The sequence below is a fragment of the Scylla paramamosain genome, chromosome 21 (assembly GCF_035594125.1).
Source record: "Scylla paramamosain isolate STU-SP2022 chromosome 21, ASM3559412v1, whole genome shotgun sequence".
In the NCBI taxonomy this organism is placed as follows: domain Eukaryota; kingdom Metazoa; phylum Arthropoda; class Malacostraca; order Decapoda; family Portunidae; genus Scylla; species Scylla paramamosain.
Window position 1 is genome coordinate 5,085,767 of NC_087171.1, and position 15,000 is coordinate 5,100,766.

The 15,000-nt window shown below is 38.9% G+C and overlaps 1 protein-coding gene across 4 annotated transcripts in view; it reads right to left on the reverse strand.

The window, feature by feature from the left end:
- LOC135110899 (BAI1-associated protein 3-like) overlaps window positions 1-15,000 on the reverse strand; it is a 126,058-nt gene that overhangs the window by 64,717 nt on the left and 46,341 nt on the right. For all 4 annotated transcript variants that reach the window (XM_064023529.1, XM_064023528.1, XM_064023527.1 and 1 more), the window contains 2 exons: window positions 13,475-13,611; window positions 12,947-13,053 (listed from right to left, as the gene is read on the reverse strand). In XM_064023529.1, coding sequence (XP_063879599.1) covers window positions 12,947-13,053; window positions 13,475-13,591 — 224 coding nt within the window. In that variant the 5' untranslated portion in view covers window positions 13,592-13,611. The remainder of the gene's footprint in view (window positions 1-12,946; window positions 13,054-13,474; window positions 13,612-15,000) is intronic.

Below are 15,000 nucleotides of genomic sequence, written 5' to 3' on the forward strand. Positions count from 1 at the left end.
TCGTTACAGACCGATAGGTCTTCTGGCATCTCTTCTCAAGTATTTCACTGTCACCATCTGACTTCATTTAAACTGTTATTGAAATTCTTCGCAATAACATTTTCTGCGCTTCTTCTGGCCTTGATCCTCGGAAGGCTTATAGCTCCGATGGATTCTCTCCAATCATTCTCCATAACTGCGCTTCCGTTCTCGCTCCTTGCCTGGTGAAGTTTTTCCATCTTCCCCATATCCACCTTTCTTACTAAAACTTTGCTTACAGTCAATGTGTTCTAAAGAAGGGTGACTGCTCCAATCCTTCAAATAACTGACCTACAGTTTTGATTTACTGTCTTTTCTAAAGATTTTGAGTCTACGAGTATTCCTTAAGAGGAAGATTCTAAAGCTACTTTCAGCCCACAACCTTCTCTCCGATAGTCAATATGGATTCCGTAAAGGACGATGCACTAGCGATCTTGGTAATACTCTTCCAGATTTCGCGGAATACTCTACCATTTACATATCACATACATTCCCAAACAATTCATAACTTTCCTATCTTTAGTGTCATGTGATATACCGAAATCCATGACTGCCTAAAACGCATCCTTGCTCTTCGTTAAATGATTCCCAAACACCTGTCACAGCAAATCACATAATCCACGCAGCCCTCAGCCCTCCCTTTTGAAGCCACGCCGCTCTTCACAAGTCAGCCCCTCCTTACCCCCTCTTCATCAGTAATTTACCATTAACCTTACCTATAAATTCAAAAGATTTATACCTCCCAAAATCACTACATTCACTGCAGAAGCTGTGATAGTTCAGAAACATCGAGAGAAAAAAATAAGTGTACTCATAATTATATATATATATATATATATATATATATATATATATATATATATATATATATATATATATATATATATATATATATATATATATATATATATATATATATATATATATATATATATATCGTATGATTGTCTTCAGTCCTCTTTTTTTGATCGTTGATGTTTTCATTTTTGCATTAGTAGACTCTCTCACACACACACACACACACACACACACACACACACACACACACTGAAATGATATAGTCCAATTCACAGTACTATATGTTATTAGCACTTAATTAAACCATTGCAGTTCTCCGCAATAACTCTCAGTTAATTTCCAACTAACATAATTATCTCAGTGGTGCCTCCAGGTTGTGCATCGGGAAGGTTTCCTAACATGAAGATCGGTGACGTTTGGTTGTCTTGCCATCAGGACCCCAACGTAACTATCGATGTTATTTTATTCTTATTTTCTTGTGCGTGCGTGCGGACACACACACACACACACACACACACACACACACACACACACACACACACACACACACACACACACACACACACACACACACACACACACACACAGACACTCCAAATCGCCTTTCTGCTGCCCTCATTTGGGGCCACCACAGCAGATTATCTTTCTCCAATATCCTCGGCCTTCAGCGCCTTTCTCTTCTTTCACTGCATCTATAAATCTCCCTTTTGGTGTTTCTCTCCTCCGTCTTCCGGGTACGTCAATTTCCAGCATCCTCCTACCCACATATGCCTCATCCCTTCTTCTGACATGCCAGAACCATCTCAATCTCGCCTCTCTTACCTTGTTCCCAAACGGACGTACGTGTGTTGTCCCTCTGGAGTGTTCGTAACATATATATTCCAAATACATCTTGTAAATTACATCACGTAATCACGACCTGTTATGAATGTCTTGTTACGCATTGCGTGCAAAAGGAAGCAGCAGAAGCTTGTGATGCAAATGATCTGTTTTAATATTAGTTTTGAACGGGCAAGGTAGTTCAGTCCTGTGGTGAGTACGATGAAATTCCATCTTCTTCTCCTCTTGGATTCCTCGTTTATACATGTTTCTCTTTTATAATGTAGCAACTCTTCCTGGGATGTGGTAACTCTCGCATTCACGGCTATGCAGTGAGAGGATGAAAGAAAAGGTGAGCTACTTGTAAATATGGTCATTGGATCACTAAAGCTCTATTTTATACAATTTTTGTAGTCCTAGTGTGGGTTCATACAATTACACTTACTAAGCAACATTTTGCGTTAAAAGCAAACCAACACCTCTGGTTTTTGGTCTTCGTTATTTGGTTTGGTAATACTTAAACACATACATTAAGTCTTACATAAAACTGAATTGAGAATTATTAACTTTAATAGACGCTAATTTACATAATATATAGCTGTGTGACATTACTTCCCGGGGTTAATCCTGTTAGTCGTGCTACATGTGCTTCAGAGATCCCTGTAGGATACGTAGGCAAAGCTGTCTGAATGAACCATTTAATTTATAGTGAAAAGAATCATGAATTAAGACGTGTAGGGTGTTTTCGTGAAGACAGATTCCTGGAGTTGAGGCATCCGGGGGCCAAGCCAGGAGAAGCGGTCCTTGCGGTATGCGCTCATGTAGTGATAAAACTCAGTTATTGGTTTAATCACCCACTCCTATCCTCTATCAGTTTGCTAGGATTTGTCTTCCGTTGAGGAGCAAGACATTACATATATACGAGTATATTACTGTGTGTGCATCACCGGCGTTGCACACAAAGCACCTTCATGAAAATTTCAAAACCAATAACCACATAAGCAATGAAACGTAAGAGAATAAAAACTTTTACTGCTGAAAGTTTGTGTTTGCACACACACACACACACACACACACACACACACACACACACACACACACACACACACACACACACACACACACACACATCGAGTACAGTAACCACAAGCCAGTCATAAGGCAGCAGTGACTCCCTGACGGACCCTAAACGCCAGCAAGTCTCACCTCGGAAACAGTTTTGTATTGCCCAGGCCCTATCGATGCAGCAACCTGGAGACCCCGTTTCCTCGATGCGATTTGTGAGTTGAAGCAGGAAGCAACAGAGTAAAAAAACTACGCGTCAATATTTCCATAAGCAAGACAAACAGGTATGGCCGCAGTGGTAACGCGGGTGGGGGCAGATTGTGGGGGGAGGTTAGTAGTTAGTAGTGACGGTCAATGGTAGCCGTGTGGGTGACAGAAGCAATAGCAGTTGTGGCGATGTGGTGGGGGGATGCTTTTGGATCAGGCACAGCGGTTCTCGACTATCCACTTTCTGCTGCTACTGCTACAGCGCTACCCTACCGTGTGGGGGCGGCCTGGCCAGGTCAGTCACTCACTCATGCTGTCACTCAGACCTTAAAAAAAAAAAAAAAAAAAAAAAAAAAAAAAAAAAAAAAAAAACACTCCTTTTAGCTGCTACACACAAAATATCTCATCGTCTTCCTACTTACATCGAGAGAGAGAGAGAGAGAGAGAGAGAGAGAGAGAGAGAGAGAGAGAGAGAGAGAGAGAGAGAGAGAGAGAGAGAGAGAGAGAGAGAGAGAGAGAGAGAGAGAGAGAGAGAGAGAGAGAGAGAGAGAGAGCCGGGGGAGGAGGGGAGAGGGAGAGAGCGGAAGCATTAAATACATCGATACTCAGCACGGTATAATATAATACTAGCATAGGAAGTAGGAGACTTGGGGAACATATATTCTGTTGATCGTTCAAGCTACTGCCGCCGCACTTCTTATGAACTGACCTGGCCAGATCCGTCCTTCACCTGAGGGAGGATTCAACTGGATCACTCTTGACTGGTCATTTTCTTACCTTGGTCTCTTCTTTAATTTTTCCCTGGGACTGTCCTGTTTAGCGTCGGGGGTCTTAAGACAGTCCAAATTCAACCTTGCCATGCTTGAGGGAGACACGCACACACAAACACCTTGAAGCTCGTGAAAACAAGTTGAGCAAAAGGAGATTTTTGATGGGGATGGAGAGAGAGAGAGAGAGAGAGAGAGAGAGAGAGAGAGAGAGAGAGAGAGAGAGAGAGAGAGAGAGAGAGAGAGAGAGAGAGAGAGAGAGAGAGAGAGAGAGAGAGAACGGTAAGGGAATACTATGAGGATGATACACAGTCGTATTGTGGGAAGGTGAATGCAATTGGTTTTTGACGAATACAATGAGCGAGCTTGGCACGAGTTGTTACACTGACAAAAAGAATGATGTGTGAGGGAAAAAGATTCCCCGACACTAAAATGCCTTTAAGCAGTATTTCATAACGATGCAAGAGAAAAACAAAACTTTAGGAAAAAAAGTTTCAGGTTCAGTTTGAAGTATCAATCATGAGTGGGAGCTGCACTCAGGCACACCTGCAATACACGAGTCAAGCAAGAAAATAGAGATCTTGAATGAGCAGTGTGAAAGTATACATTCGAACAAACGTGCTGAGGCTTGTGTTGGTAATGCAATAGTGCCACATCTCATGTCATCACTCGCTTTATCCGCTAGTAACAAGCAATATTTATGAAGTTACTACAGTTCATTGTAATCAAAACATTAGTTTAGACTAAAACAAAAAACGATGAACATAACACCTGTCTTGTCCGTTCTACTGATTCATATTGCAAGATTGTCTCGTTTCACTTTTGACTAGAACATGTCTAGAAATTTAAAAAGCTTACATTTTATAACTTCACTTGCGGAGATGACAGGCAACTTTATGGCATATTAAAATTTGCTGGATGCAAGAGCAGCTATATGACGGGTTGCAATGCTTTGAGGGTACACATAATAAATACACTGAGACTCGAAACGTGTTCCACGGATTGCCAATATTAGCAATGAAAGGACGAGAGTATCATTCAACATTTGGAGTAGGAAGAACAGAAGTGCTAGAGTTCGAAATCACGAGGCGAAGTGAAAGGCGGAAGCATGATGATGAACGTCACAAAGGAACATGGTAGTTGCTGTGACGAGAAACCCTCACACGCTAGGGAACTTCATACGGACGTGAATCAGCTGAGATGTCATTAGTGAGCCGCTGGTTAATATCTTTAGGGAAATCATTACATTCAGGAGAGGTGCCTGTGATGTGAAGGCAAGCGATTGTAGTGCCCATCTTTCATGAAAGGAGATAAATCGTTAATGTCGAACTATCGGCCAGTCATCTCAATTTCAGTTGTAGGTAAAATAACGGAGGAACATCAGGAATAATTCAAACAAACATGTAGGTTGCTAAAGGATTCACAGCATGGCTTCACGAAGGGGAATTATGTCTCACGAACCTGATGAATTTTTTTTGTTGAAGGGACAATTACGAAATAATACACGAGGTCTTTAGTAAGACGTTCGAAAAGGTACGCATGGGACAGATGGGAAAGTTTTAGGCTCGATAAAGTCATAGTTATAAAACAGGTGACAGAGTTACAATTAATGGCACTAAGTCAGAGTGAGTCAAGTAATTAGCGGGGTGCCACAGGGATGCGTTTTAGGGCCATCATTATTCTTAATATACATTAATGATCCTAGATAGTCACTTGGTGGGATTAGTACTGATGTTAGTAAATTTGCGGATGACACGGAGAGGTAGATTAATTAGGTCGGATTTGGATGCAGACAGACCAAGAAAACATGAACGAATGGACAGATAATAACAAATACAATAAAATATTACCAAATATAAAACACTTAGTGTAGGTAGAGGGAATCCACACAGTATGTGCACAATAAAGAACGAGACTGGTAATATCAGAGAATGAGAAAGGTTTCGGAGTTGTAGTCAGCTATGATCTCCGCCTGAGAAAATAATGCATAGAGGCGAGAAATAAAGCAAGTCGTGTATTAGGATTAATCTTTAGGAGTGTTAAAAGTGGAAGTCCCAAAGCAAATATCAAAGTTATATCTGGCATTGGTCAGTCCTCATCTAGATTATTCTGTGCAGTCCTGGATACATATTGCAGGACAGTCCATTACAATCAGTACAAACGAGAATACAAGAGATACAAGGTATGAAAAATATTCCTAACGAGAGAAGACTGAACCTTTTAAACTTATATTACTTAGGCGCAGGTTAAGAGGGGATTTGATGCCTAGAGATCCATTAGTGTTGAAGAGGATATAGCAAGAGTGGCATAAGTAAAATGATCGCGGTTAGTAATCAGGATAGTACAACAAATAATGGGTTCAATCTTAATAAAGCTAGGTGAAAAAAAAAAAAAATTGATTAAAAAAAAAAAAATAAATAAATAATATATATATATATATATATATATATATATATATATATATATATATATATATATATATATATATATATATATATATATATATATATATATATCACTCACAAAAATCACGTTTTTGTCATGCTGTGCTAATTTTACGGATGGAGACTCAGTGGCAAACTAATTCCTGGTGATGAGACGTTTGTAGAGACCAGCCCGCAGAGATACTCGTACTAGAGCCAGAACCACAGGGAGCCATGGCTCACTAGTTAGGCGTTGTATCAAATAAATTTCGAAGTTTCTGATCAAAAGTTATATCACTCGTCATCATAAGGACATAAGAACATGAGAAAATAGTGAGACTTACATAAGGGAGCTTCACAACATCTGAAACTCACAATCTACCATCATCATCCATAAATTGATGCAACCTCCTCGTGAGACTGTCTAAGTTACGTGCATTTAACACGTTCTTACTAAGTTTGCTTATCTCAGTTACAGAGTTATTTGCGAAATAGTTTTTCCAATATCCTCGAATCTGATATCGTGTCATACAACCATTTTTATGGTCTTTGTAAATAAATAAATAAATAAATAAATAAATAAAATAAAGAGAGAAAGAATAATAATAATAATAATAATAATAATAATAATAATAATAATAATAATAATAATAAATAAATAAATAAATAAATAAATAAATACATAAATAAATAAATAAATAAATAGAAAAATTGTTTCCGTTCCCTTTAATAATTTCCTTTTTGTATTTAAACCGTTTTATCTCATGACTACGAAATTTACGGCTTTCCAGGAACTGTTGCGTCAAGATATTTTAACCCACCAAAGGGAGAGTCTTTTTCATCACTTTTACTCGTATAGATTCCGGTCCATTTACTTCCATTCTGTGGCGAGACCAGAAGTGCTGCCAAAATATGGGCTAACCAAAGTTTGGTATAAGCTAATCACATATATTCAATAACTTACACTGGAGATATTTGTAGGTGTACTGATTATCAATATTATCATTCATTGTCTATTACTTTAAAGGAAAGCCTTTGACGGTATTTCATCTATTTCTTCGCAAAATAAGGCGGCTTTGGAGAAAAAAAAAATATGAACTTTGAGGAATGTTATGTGAGTCCTTATCTCAAAAAAAAAAAAATAAATAAAAATAAATAAATAAATAATAATAATAATAATAATCTTCATCTTCCCCTGATCTATTTCAGCCAGATGACCCCACTGCCCTCTCTACGTTTAAAGCTGAACTCTTCTCTCAGACCTTTGCTAACAACTCCATCCGACACAATTCAGGGCTTGTTCCTTATTCACGCTCCCCTCTGACTGTATTATACCTGCTCGAGAAAACTTTCGCAATGATGATTTCTATGACCCTCTGTGGCCTTTGGTGCTTGCAGGCATTATTCTGCTCAACTGTTCTAACAACTTGCATAATTGTCAAACATTTTGTCCATTTTGTAATATCTAAATTTAATACTTAGTATATTTAGCTTTACCTTGGGTTTAATTAGTTCTCACTCCTACCTCTCACATAGTGCATCACCGGCAGGTCTAGGTGAGTGTCCCGGCTAGGTATTCTTTAACATCGTGTCTTATTCAAAGTTATGTTGTTTAAGGGAGAGTTAGCGTCTTGCTCTTTAGTTAATAAATAGTGAGATACTACATTAGTGTGACATGAAAGTAATATCACTGTCATTTATATGATCCATAATATAAATTTATCATAACCTAAACCGATGTATTTACAAAAAAATATTATACTTATTCTGTTGTAACTAAAGTTAAGGTTAAGTGTATGATACGGAAAAATTCTCACAGCAGCTTTCAGTCATTACATTAGATCGACAAATAGGTAAATGGATAAACAAATGAAAAAGACACGTGGACAGATAAATAAATAAATAAAGATTGTGACCTGCACGAAAATATTTAATCGAATAAAAAAATAAAGACCAGCACATACGCACACCACATGATCTCACAACAGACTGGAGGAATGAATATAAAACAAATCCTACTACAAAACACCTGACCAGAGAAATACGATCGACAGATATCATATGCACGTATTGTATGGCATCGGAAGCATGAAGAACCTCAGTGGCGCAGTAGGTTATATGCTATAAAATCTAGTTAAGAGGATGATCAGAAATTAAATGTATGATCAAGAATGGAAAAAAAAAAAAAAATCATATAAGGGCGTAATTGCATGACATTCCAACTAAGAGAAATGTACCGGTTAGTTTTGGTTGCCTTCCCTGCTCAAGGCCCCCTCGGATGTGTCCACAAATCATGGTTACCGGAAAGGTCTGACACGCAGCCTGACGTTAATTGCCTTTGTTGTCAGGACAGAACGTGTGTTGCTGTCGTCTTTGTCGTGGCTGATATTGTTACCGATGTTGCTGCTGTTGCTGATGCTGAGGTTACAGATGTAGTCATTATAGGTGAAGTTGTGACAGTTATCGTTTTGATATTACCATTATTACTGTTGTTGTTGTTGTTGTTGTTGTTGTTGTTTCTGTTGTTGTTGTTGTTGTTGTCATTGTCGTCGACACTGATGTATTTGTTGTAAAATAGTAGTATTAGTAGTATTAGTATTAGTATTAGTAGTAGTAGTAGTAGTTTCTTGTTATTGCTGCTGTTGTTATTGATGATGGTGGAGGTGGTGGTGGTGGTTCTGCTGTTGCTGCAGTTATTGTTCTTATTACTGTTGTTGTTGTTGTTGTTGTTGTTGTTGTTGTTGTTGTTGTTGTTATGTTCACAAATGTTGTAAGTATTACTATTCGTCTTACTGTTGTTGTGCTGGAGGTGGTTTCTATGTTCGCGAAGTGGTGCAGGTTGAAGACCAGCACCATCACCAGTCACAGAAACGGCAGAAATTATGTGAAATTATCTGAACCCTCACTGATGATAATAACTGCAATAAAACTTAATCTCTTCTGGGGTTCCAGGAGATGCATCAAGCCTCAGTGAGACGCGCCACGCACAGCCTTGGAGAATTTGTCTTTTATTCGGAGGTGAAGAATCGGGAAGGCGCAAGGCATGCAGCAGCCACTGACATACAAATGTACGTTACTAAGTTTCCTTCTTTAAGGATAAAATAGAAATTGGATCAACATAGTGAAGCTGACTTTCCTGTCTTGGACACCGGGCACCTCCTCGCCCAGTCGACAGTGCACTCGAATACAGCTGGTTTCCCTCACACTCACTCATATGTCAGAAGCATTCTCCATACATGGGTGGGTATGGCCCGTGCACAGGGTTATCAGTTTGGGGGATAAATTAATGGAGGAGACGGCTGTTTTAGCAAGAGACGAGATGTGAAGTTTGTAGTTTAGATGATTTGTAAAGGATAGACCGACGATGTTAAGTGTAGAAGAGGGGAACAGTTGACTGTTACTGAAGAAGAGTGGATAGTTATGTGGAAGATTATGCCGTGTTGACTGATGAAGGAGTTTAATTTTTGAGGAATTGAGCAAGGAGTTTGCTTAGTGACTATTGATTTTTTTTATAGAAAAAAAAAAAAAAAAATCAAGCATCATGTGGTTTGCCTGCGTTAATTGTTCAATTCATGAAGGGTTGGGTGTCTAGGAAAAACACGTGGAAACGTTCAGAGTGGTATCATCAGCGTAGAAGCGGACAAAACAATAAGTTTGATATAGATAATCAATGAAGAATAATAGAAAAAGAGTGGATGACACTCTCACACTTCATACACACACACCACTGTTAATATGCCACGGCAACAACAGAACGGTCTGAAAGAAAACTTAAGATGAAATTACAGAAAGAAGAGATGCTGTAGGAGATTAGTTTGGAAATTAAAAGCTATCATCAAATCCTCAAATGCTTTTCATGTCTAAAGCAATAGCGAGTTTCACCAGAATTCCTAAAAGATAATGACCAAGATTCAGTCAGGATGGCTAGAAGATAACAAGTAGAACAGTCACACCATAATTCCGATCAGATAAAAAGTTGTGAAATGGTTATTGTTTAAGAATCTTCCTCTGTTGAAGATGCATTAAAAACTTGAGAAAGACGGGAAATTATAACAAGAGATTGATAACCTAATCTGAAGACTTAGGGTGATCGCCCTTTTTTTTGGGACAGGGTGAATGTAAAACTTCCAGCAAGAAGGAAAGGTAAATACTGATAGACAGAATTGGAGCAGCAATTACTGCAACACCCTACTCGTACTCCTGGCCGTCTTGGAGATACGCCCAACATTTTTTTTTTACCTATAATCCTTCTCCATATGCTGTCACTCTTATCTCCCTTCCGTTTCTCTGATCACAACCTCATATATGTAACTTGTCCTGTCGTTCCAATCCATGGAATGAGTACTGCCTCCGTCTCAGAAACCCTTCTCTGTGTGCTAAGTGCATAACAAAGGTGATAGTGTCTGGCATGGAGGCGTACCTTCCTCAAGCTTTCTCTTAACCTAAACCTTCCAAACCTTGGTTTAACACAGCCTGTTCTCGTGCTATACATGATAGAGAGGTGGCCCACAAACGGTACTTGAGCTTTCCATCACCAGAATCTCATGCACTTTATATTTTTGCCCAGAACCATGACAAGTCTGTTCTTCAACTATCCAAAAGCTCCTTCATTAATTGAAAGTGTCAAAATCTTTCAAGAGCTAACTCCCCTCGTGATTTCTGGTACCTAACCAAAAATATCTCGAATAACTTGTTTTTTTCATTTTTCCTTCCTATATTTCAACCTGATGGCACCCCTGCCATCTCATAAAAAGACCATTGTCCAAACCTTTGCTAATCCCTCAAACTACCATCCCATTGCTTTAATTTCTGCCTCTCTAAAAGTTTTTGCATCTATCCTCAACAGGAAGATTTTTAAACATCTATCACTTCACAACCTTCTATCTGATTGCCAGTATGGGTTCCGTTCAAGCCGCTCTACTGGAGATCTTCAGGCTTTCCTTACTAAGTCTTGGTCATCCTCTTTTAGGGATTTTGGTGAAACTTTTGCTGTTGCCTTAAAAATATCAAAAGCTTTTGATAGAGTCTGGCACAAAGCTTTGATTTAAGATTTGATTTAAGATGGAGTTCTCTCTGGAACTCCATCTCAAGTTTCCTTTCTGACCGTTCTATTGCTGCTGTGGTAGACGGTCACTGTTCTTCTCCTAAATCTATTAACAGTGGTGTTCCTCAGGGTTCTGTCCTGCCACCCACTTTCTTCTTATTATATTCATCAATGATCTAAACCAAACTTCTTGTCCTAACCACTCCTACACTGATAATACTACCCTGCACTTTTCAACGCCTTTTTGTAGACGTTCAATCCTTCAGGAGATAAACACTTCACGCAGGGAAACCACAGAACGCCTGACTTCTGATCTCTCTAAAATTTCTGATTGGAGTAGAGAAAACTTACTATTGTTCAATGCCTCAAAAACTCATTTTTGTTGTCTTCCAGACAACTATCCTATCTTTTTCAATGACTCTCAACTGTCCTCCTCTTCTATACTGAACATTCTCGGTCTGTCCTTTACTTATAATCTAAACTGGAAACTTCACATCTCATCTCTAACTAAAACAGCTTCTATGAAGTTAGGCGTTCTGAGTCGTACGTGCCAGTTTTTCTCACCTTCCCAGCTGCTAACTCTGCACAGGGACCTTATCCGTCCATGTATGGAGTATGCTTCACATGTAAGGAGGGGTTTCACTCATAAACCTCTTTTAGACAAGGTGGAATCAAAAGCTTTTCGTCTTATCAACTCCTCTCCTCTAACTGTCTTCAGCCCCTCTCTCATCGCCGCAATGTTGCATCTCCTGCTATCTTCTACCGCTGTTTTCACGCTGACTGCTCTTCTGGTCTTCCTAACTGCATGACTTCCCTCCTCCCGCCCCCTCGCTGCACAAGACTTTCTTCTTTCTCTTACCACTATTCTGTCCACCTCTCTAATGCATGAGTGAATAATATGAGTACTCTCAATCATTCATTCCGTTTTCTGGTAAACTCTGGAACTCCCTACATGCTTCTGTATTTCCTTCTTCTTATGACTTTAACTCTTTCAAGTGTAAGGTTTGAAGACATTTGTGCTCCGTCTTTCGATAATCCTTTTGACTTTTCTTAGGGGATTAGCACTCTGGCAGTCTCTCTCTCACTCTCTCTCTTTTTTTTTTTAATGTTGTGGGCGCTCCTCGTCTATACATACCTCAGTTGGCTTCCCTAAGGGTGTCTTTTCCCTGGGGAAACATTGTGACTGACACCTTTCACCTGTTATCACCTCCTCACCCTTTTCTCCTGAACTACGTGACAGATGTATTTGTACCTGATTGGTGGGCGCCTCTCTGATCGGGTTAAATAAGTTAAGGGTACCACAGCCGGCTAGAGGGTTATCAATACTACACTGCTAGGCAAGTGCACCCTCTATCCAGTCTCTCTACATAAAACAAACGAGAAACCCCCAAGATGTGACTTCTGCACCTATTCCCATTTTTGTAGGAGGCATATATATATATATATATATATATATATATATATATATATATATATATATATATATATATATATATATATATATATATGAAAAGATATTTGATTAAGCGGGTTAGTGGTGAAACAGGTTATGAATACCAATGTGATCTCACTGAGAAACTATTAAATGATATTTACATAATAAACCACCATTTTTACGATCGCATCCTTTGACACTAGTCTTGTTAAATAATAAGATAATTAGGGAACGGATTTCATCATTTCATCACTTTCAGATCAAACTACTGTCGTTTAAGAGTCAAAATACTATCATAAATAAATAGTTATTGGTATATTTTTGGCAAGCACTATATGGAAACAATAATTTGAATGAAGACAGAACTTACCTGTGATGCTTCCGGAGACTCTCCTTAGCAAGGGACTTTGGGCTTTCACAGCTGCTGCTTTTGTCCCCGTCACTGTCTGCTTCCACCTCCACCGAGCTCCGCGATCCCTGTGACAAAGAAACACTAACCACACTCTCCTATGATAGAAACACTGCCACAGTGATCGCACCATTCTGTAACATACGATCAACATATCGTATCAACACTGTCATTCTAATCACACTCTTCTTTAAACAACAACGTCAGTCTAATCCAAGTTTTCCAAAACAAAGGAACTCTGACCACACTTTTGCTATACATCAACACTGTCACTCTTATCACACACACACACACACACACACACACACACACACACACACACACGCACGCACGCACGCACGCACGTACGCACGCACGCACGCACGCACGCACGCACGCACGCACGCACGCACGCACGAACGCACGCATGCACGCACGCACGCACACACACGTATGATCATCACGTCTCTAGAACAACACAAAATACTTAGTTTAATCGAAGAGACTTACTCCGCTAAAGTGCCGATTTCTTGGAGAATCTGGTGGTGGCGAACCCTGTGCCAGATTATAAACGTCCCTTGGAGATCCAGGCAGTCCAACCTGGACGGCTGGCTGGATGCCCAACATGCAGTAAGGATCGCTGAACCCTGCCGGAAGATGAGTACTTTGATGAGCCTGTGGAACACGCTAGTCCTATGTCGTGGTCATCCACCGAACAGTCAGTGGCTTTCCAGAGAACAGAAGAGAACTTCAAAAAAATACTTTCTTCACGTTAGGCGTTGTAACAGAATGTAGTGCTGCTGATGTTAATGACACGGTGTAAACAAAAACATATGACCCAATACTATCAATGAACAATGCAAAGGTATAGTAAGACGATCAAAAGTTGTCTGCAAACGGAGGGGAAGTCAGTCATTGCACCACTCAACTATGACCAAATTTCAGTGATAGAATGAGTAAAATGTGCTAATTAATATATTACGTTGCGAAAATGAAAGATTGCTAGAATTTATATTAATACTAAAGTCAAGATATCTTTTATGTTGAAGAAGGGAGTCACATACCTGCATTACTACCTGTCATGTTATTAGCATTAAAAAGACGGTGAAGAAAAAGACAACAGGAATCTGAGTCACAAGCATGTTACTGATAATGAAAGTCTGGAATGCATTACAACTTGTTTAATGTTCAAGTGATAAAAAAGTATGCAATTTTTTTTTTTAATAATGTAAGCTCAGGAATTAGTTACATATATCAAAGCAAAAGAAAAAAATAAATAAAAGCTCCACAGTGTCAGAGGATGAAAACAAAGTTGAAAAGCTGCTGTGTTCTTCTTCTTTTCAACTTATTTCATTTTACGGTTGAAAGAGGCCGATAGCACGGAAGGAAAACCCCGATAAAATGTCGTTCCAAAACAACTGTACGAAAAAAAAAAAAAGGCAAACCGAAAGGCCCACTTAGTATTCAGTGCCGGAGATGGTTAGACACTCGTCTCTTGAAACTGTTCAAGTCGAAGGGACGTATAACGGAAAGAAGTGGTGTCCCAAAGTTTACTAATAAGGCCAAAGGGCCAGGCGCGTGGAGGTTAACTCTTAAATCAGTGAGGTAGACACAATATGGTTGAGAATAAGTCTTGTGGAGCGAGCTTGCCTATGGGAGAGAGTGCCATGCAGGTTCAGAAGAGCTGTAACCATAGATATAAAAGTAGAATATAGCACGAGATACAACACTGGAGTGTGAGATATTAGAAGGAAGTTCATGAGGCAAAAAGCTTCTGTCTCAACTTTGCTTTTAACCGAAATTATGGAACATTACCTCTCTGCATGTCATGAGAGGTTAGGGTTCGTGCAAAGAACACCGTGGTGAGAGGGTTTTCTCTGCATTATATGAAAGGGTTTATATATATATATATATATATATATATATATATATATATATATATATATATATATATATATATATATATATATATATATATATATATATATATATATATATATATATATATATATATATATATATATATATATATATAT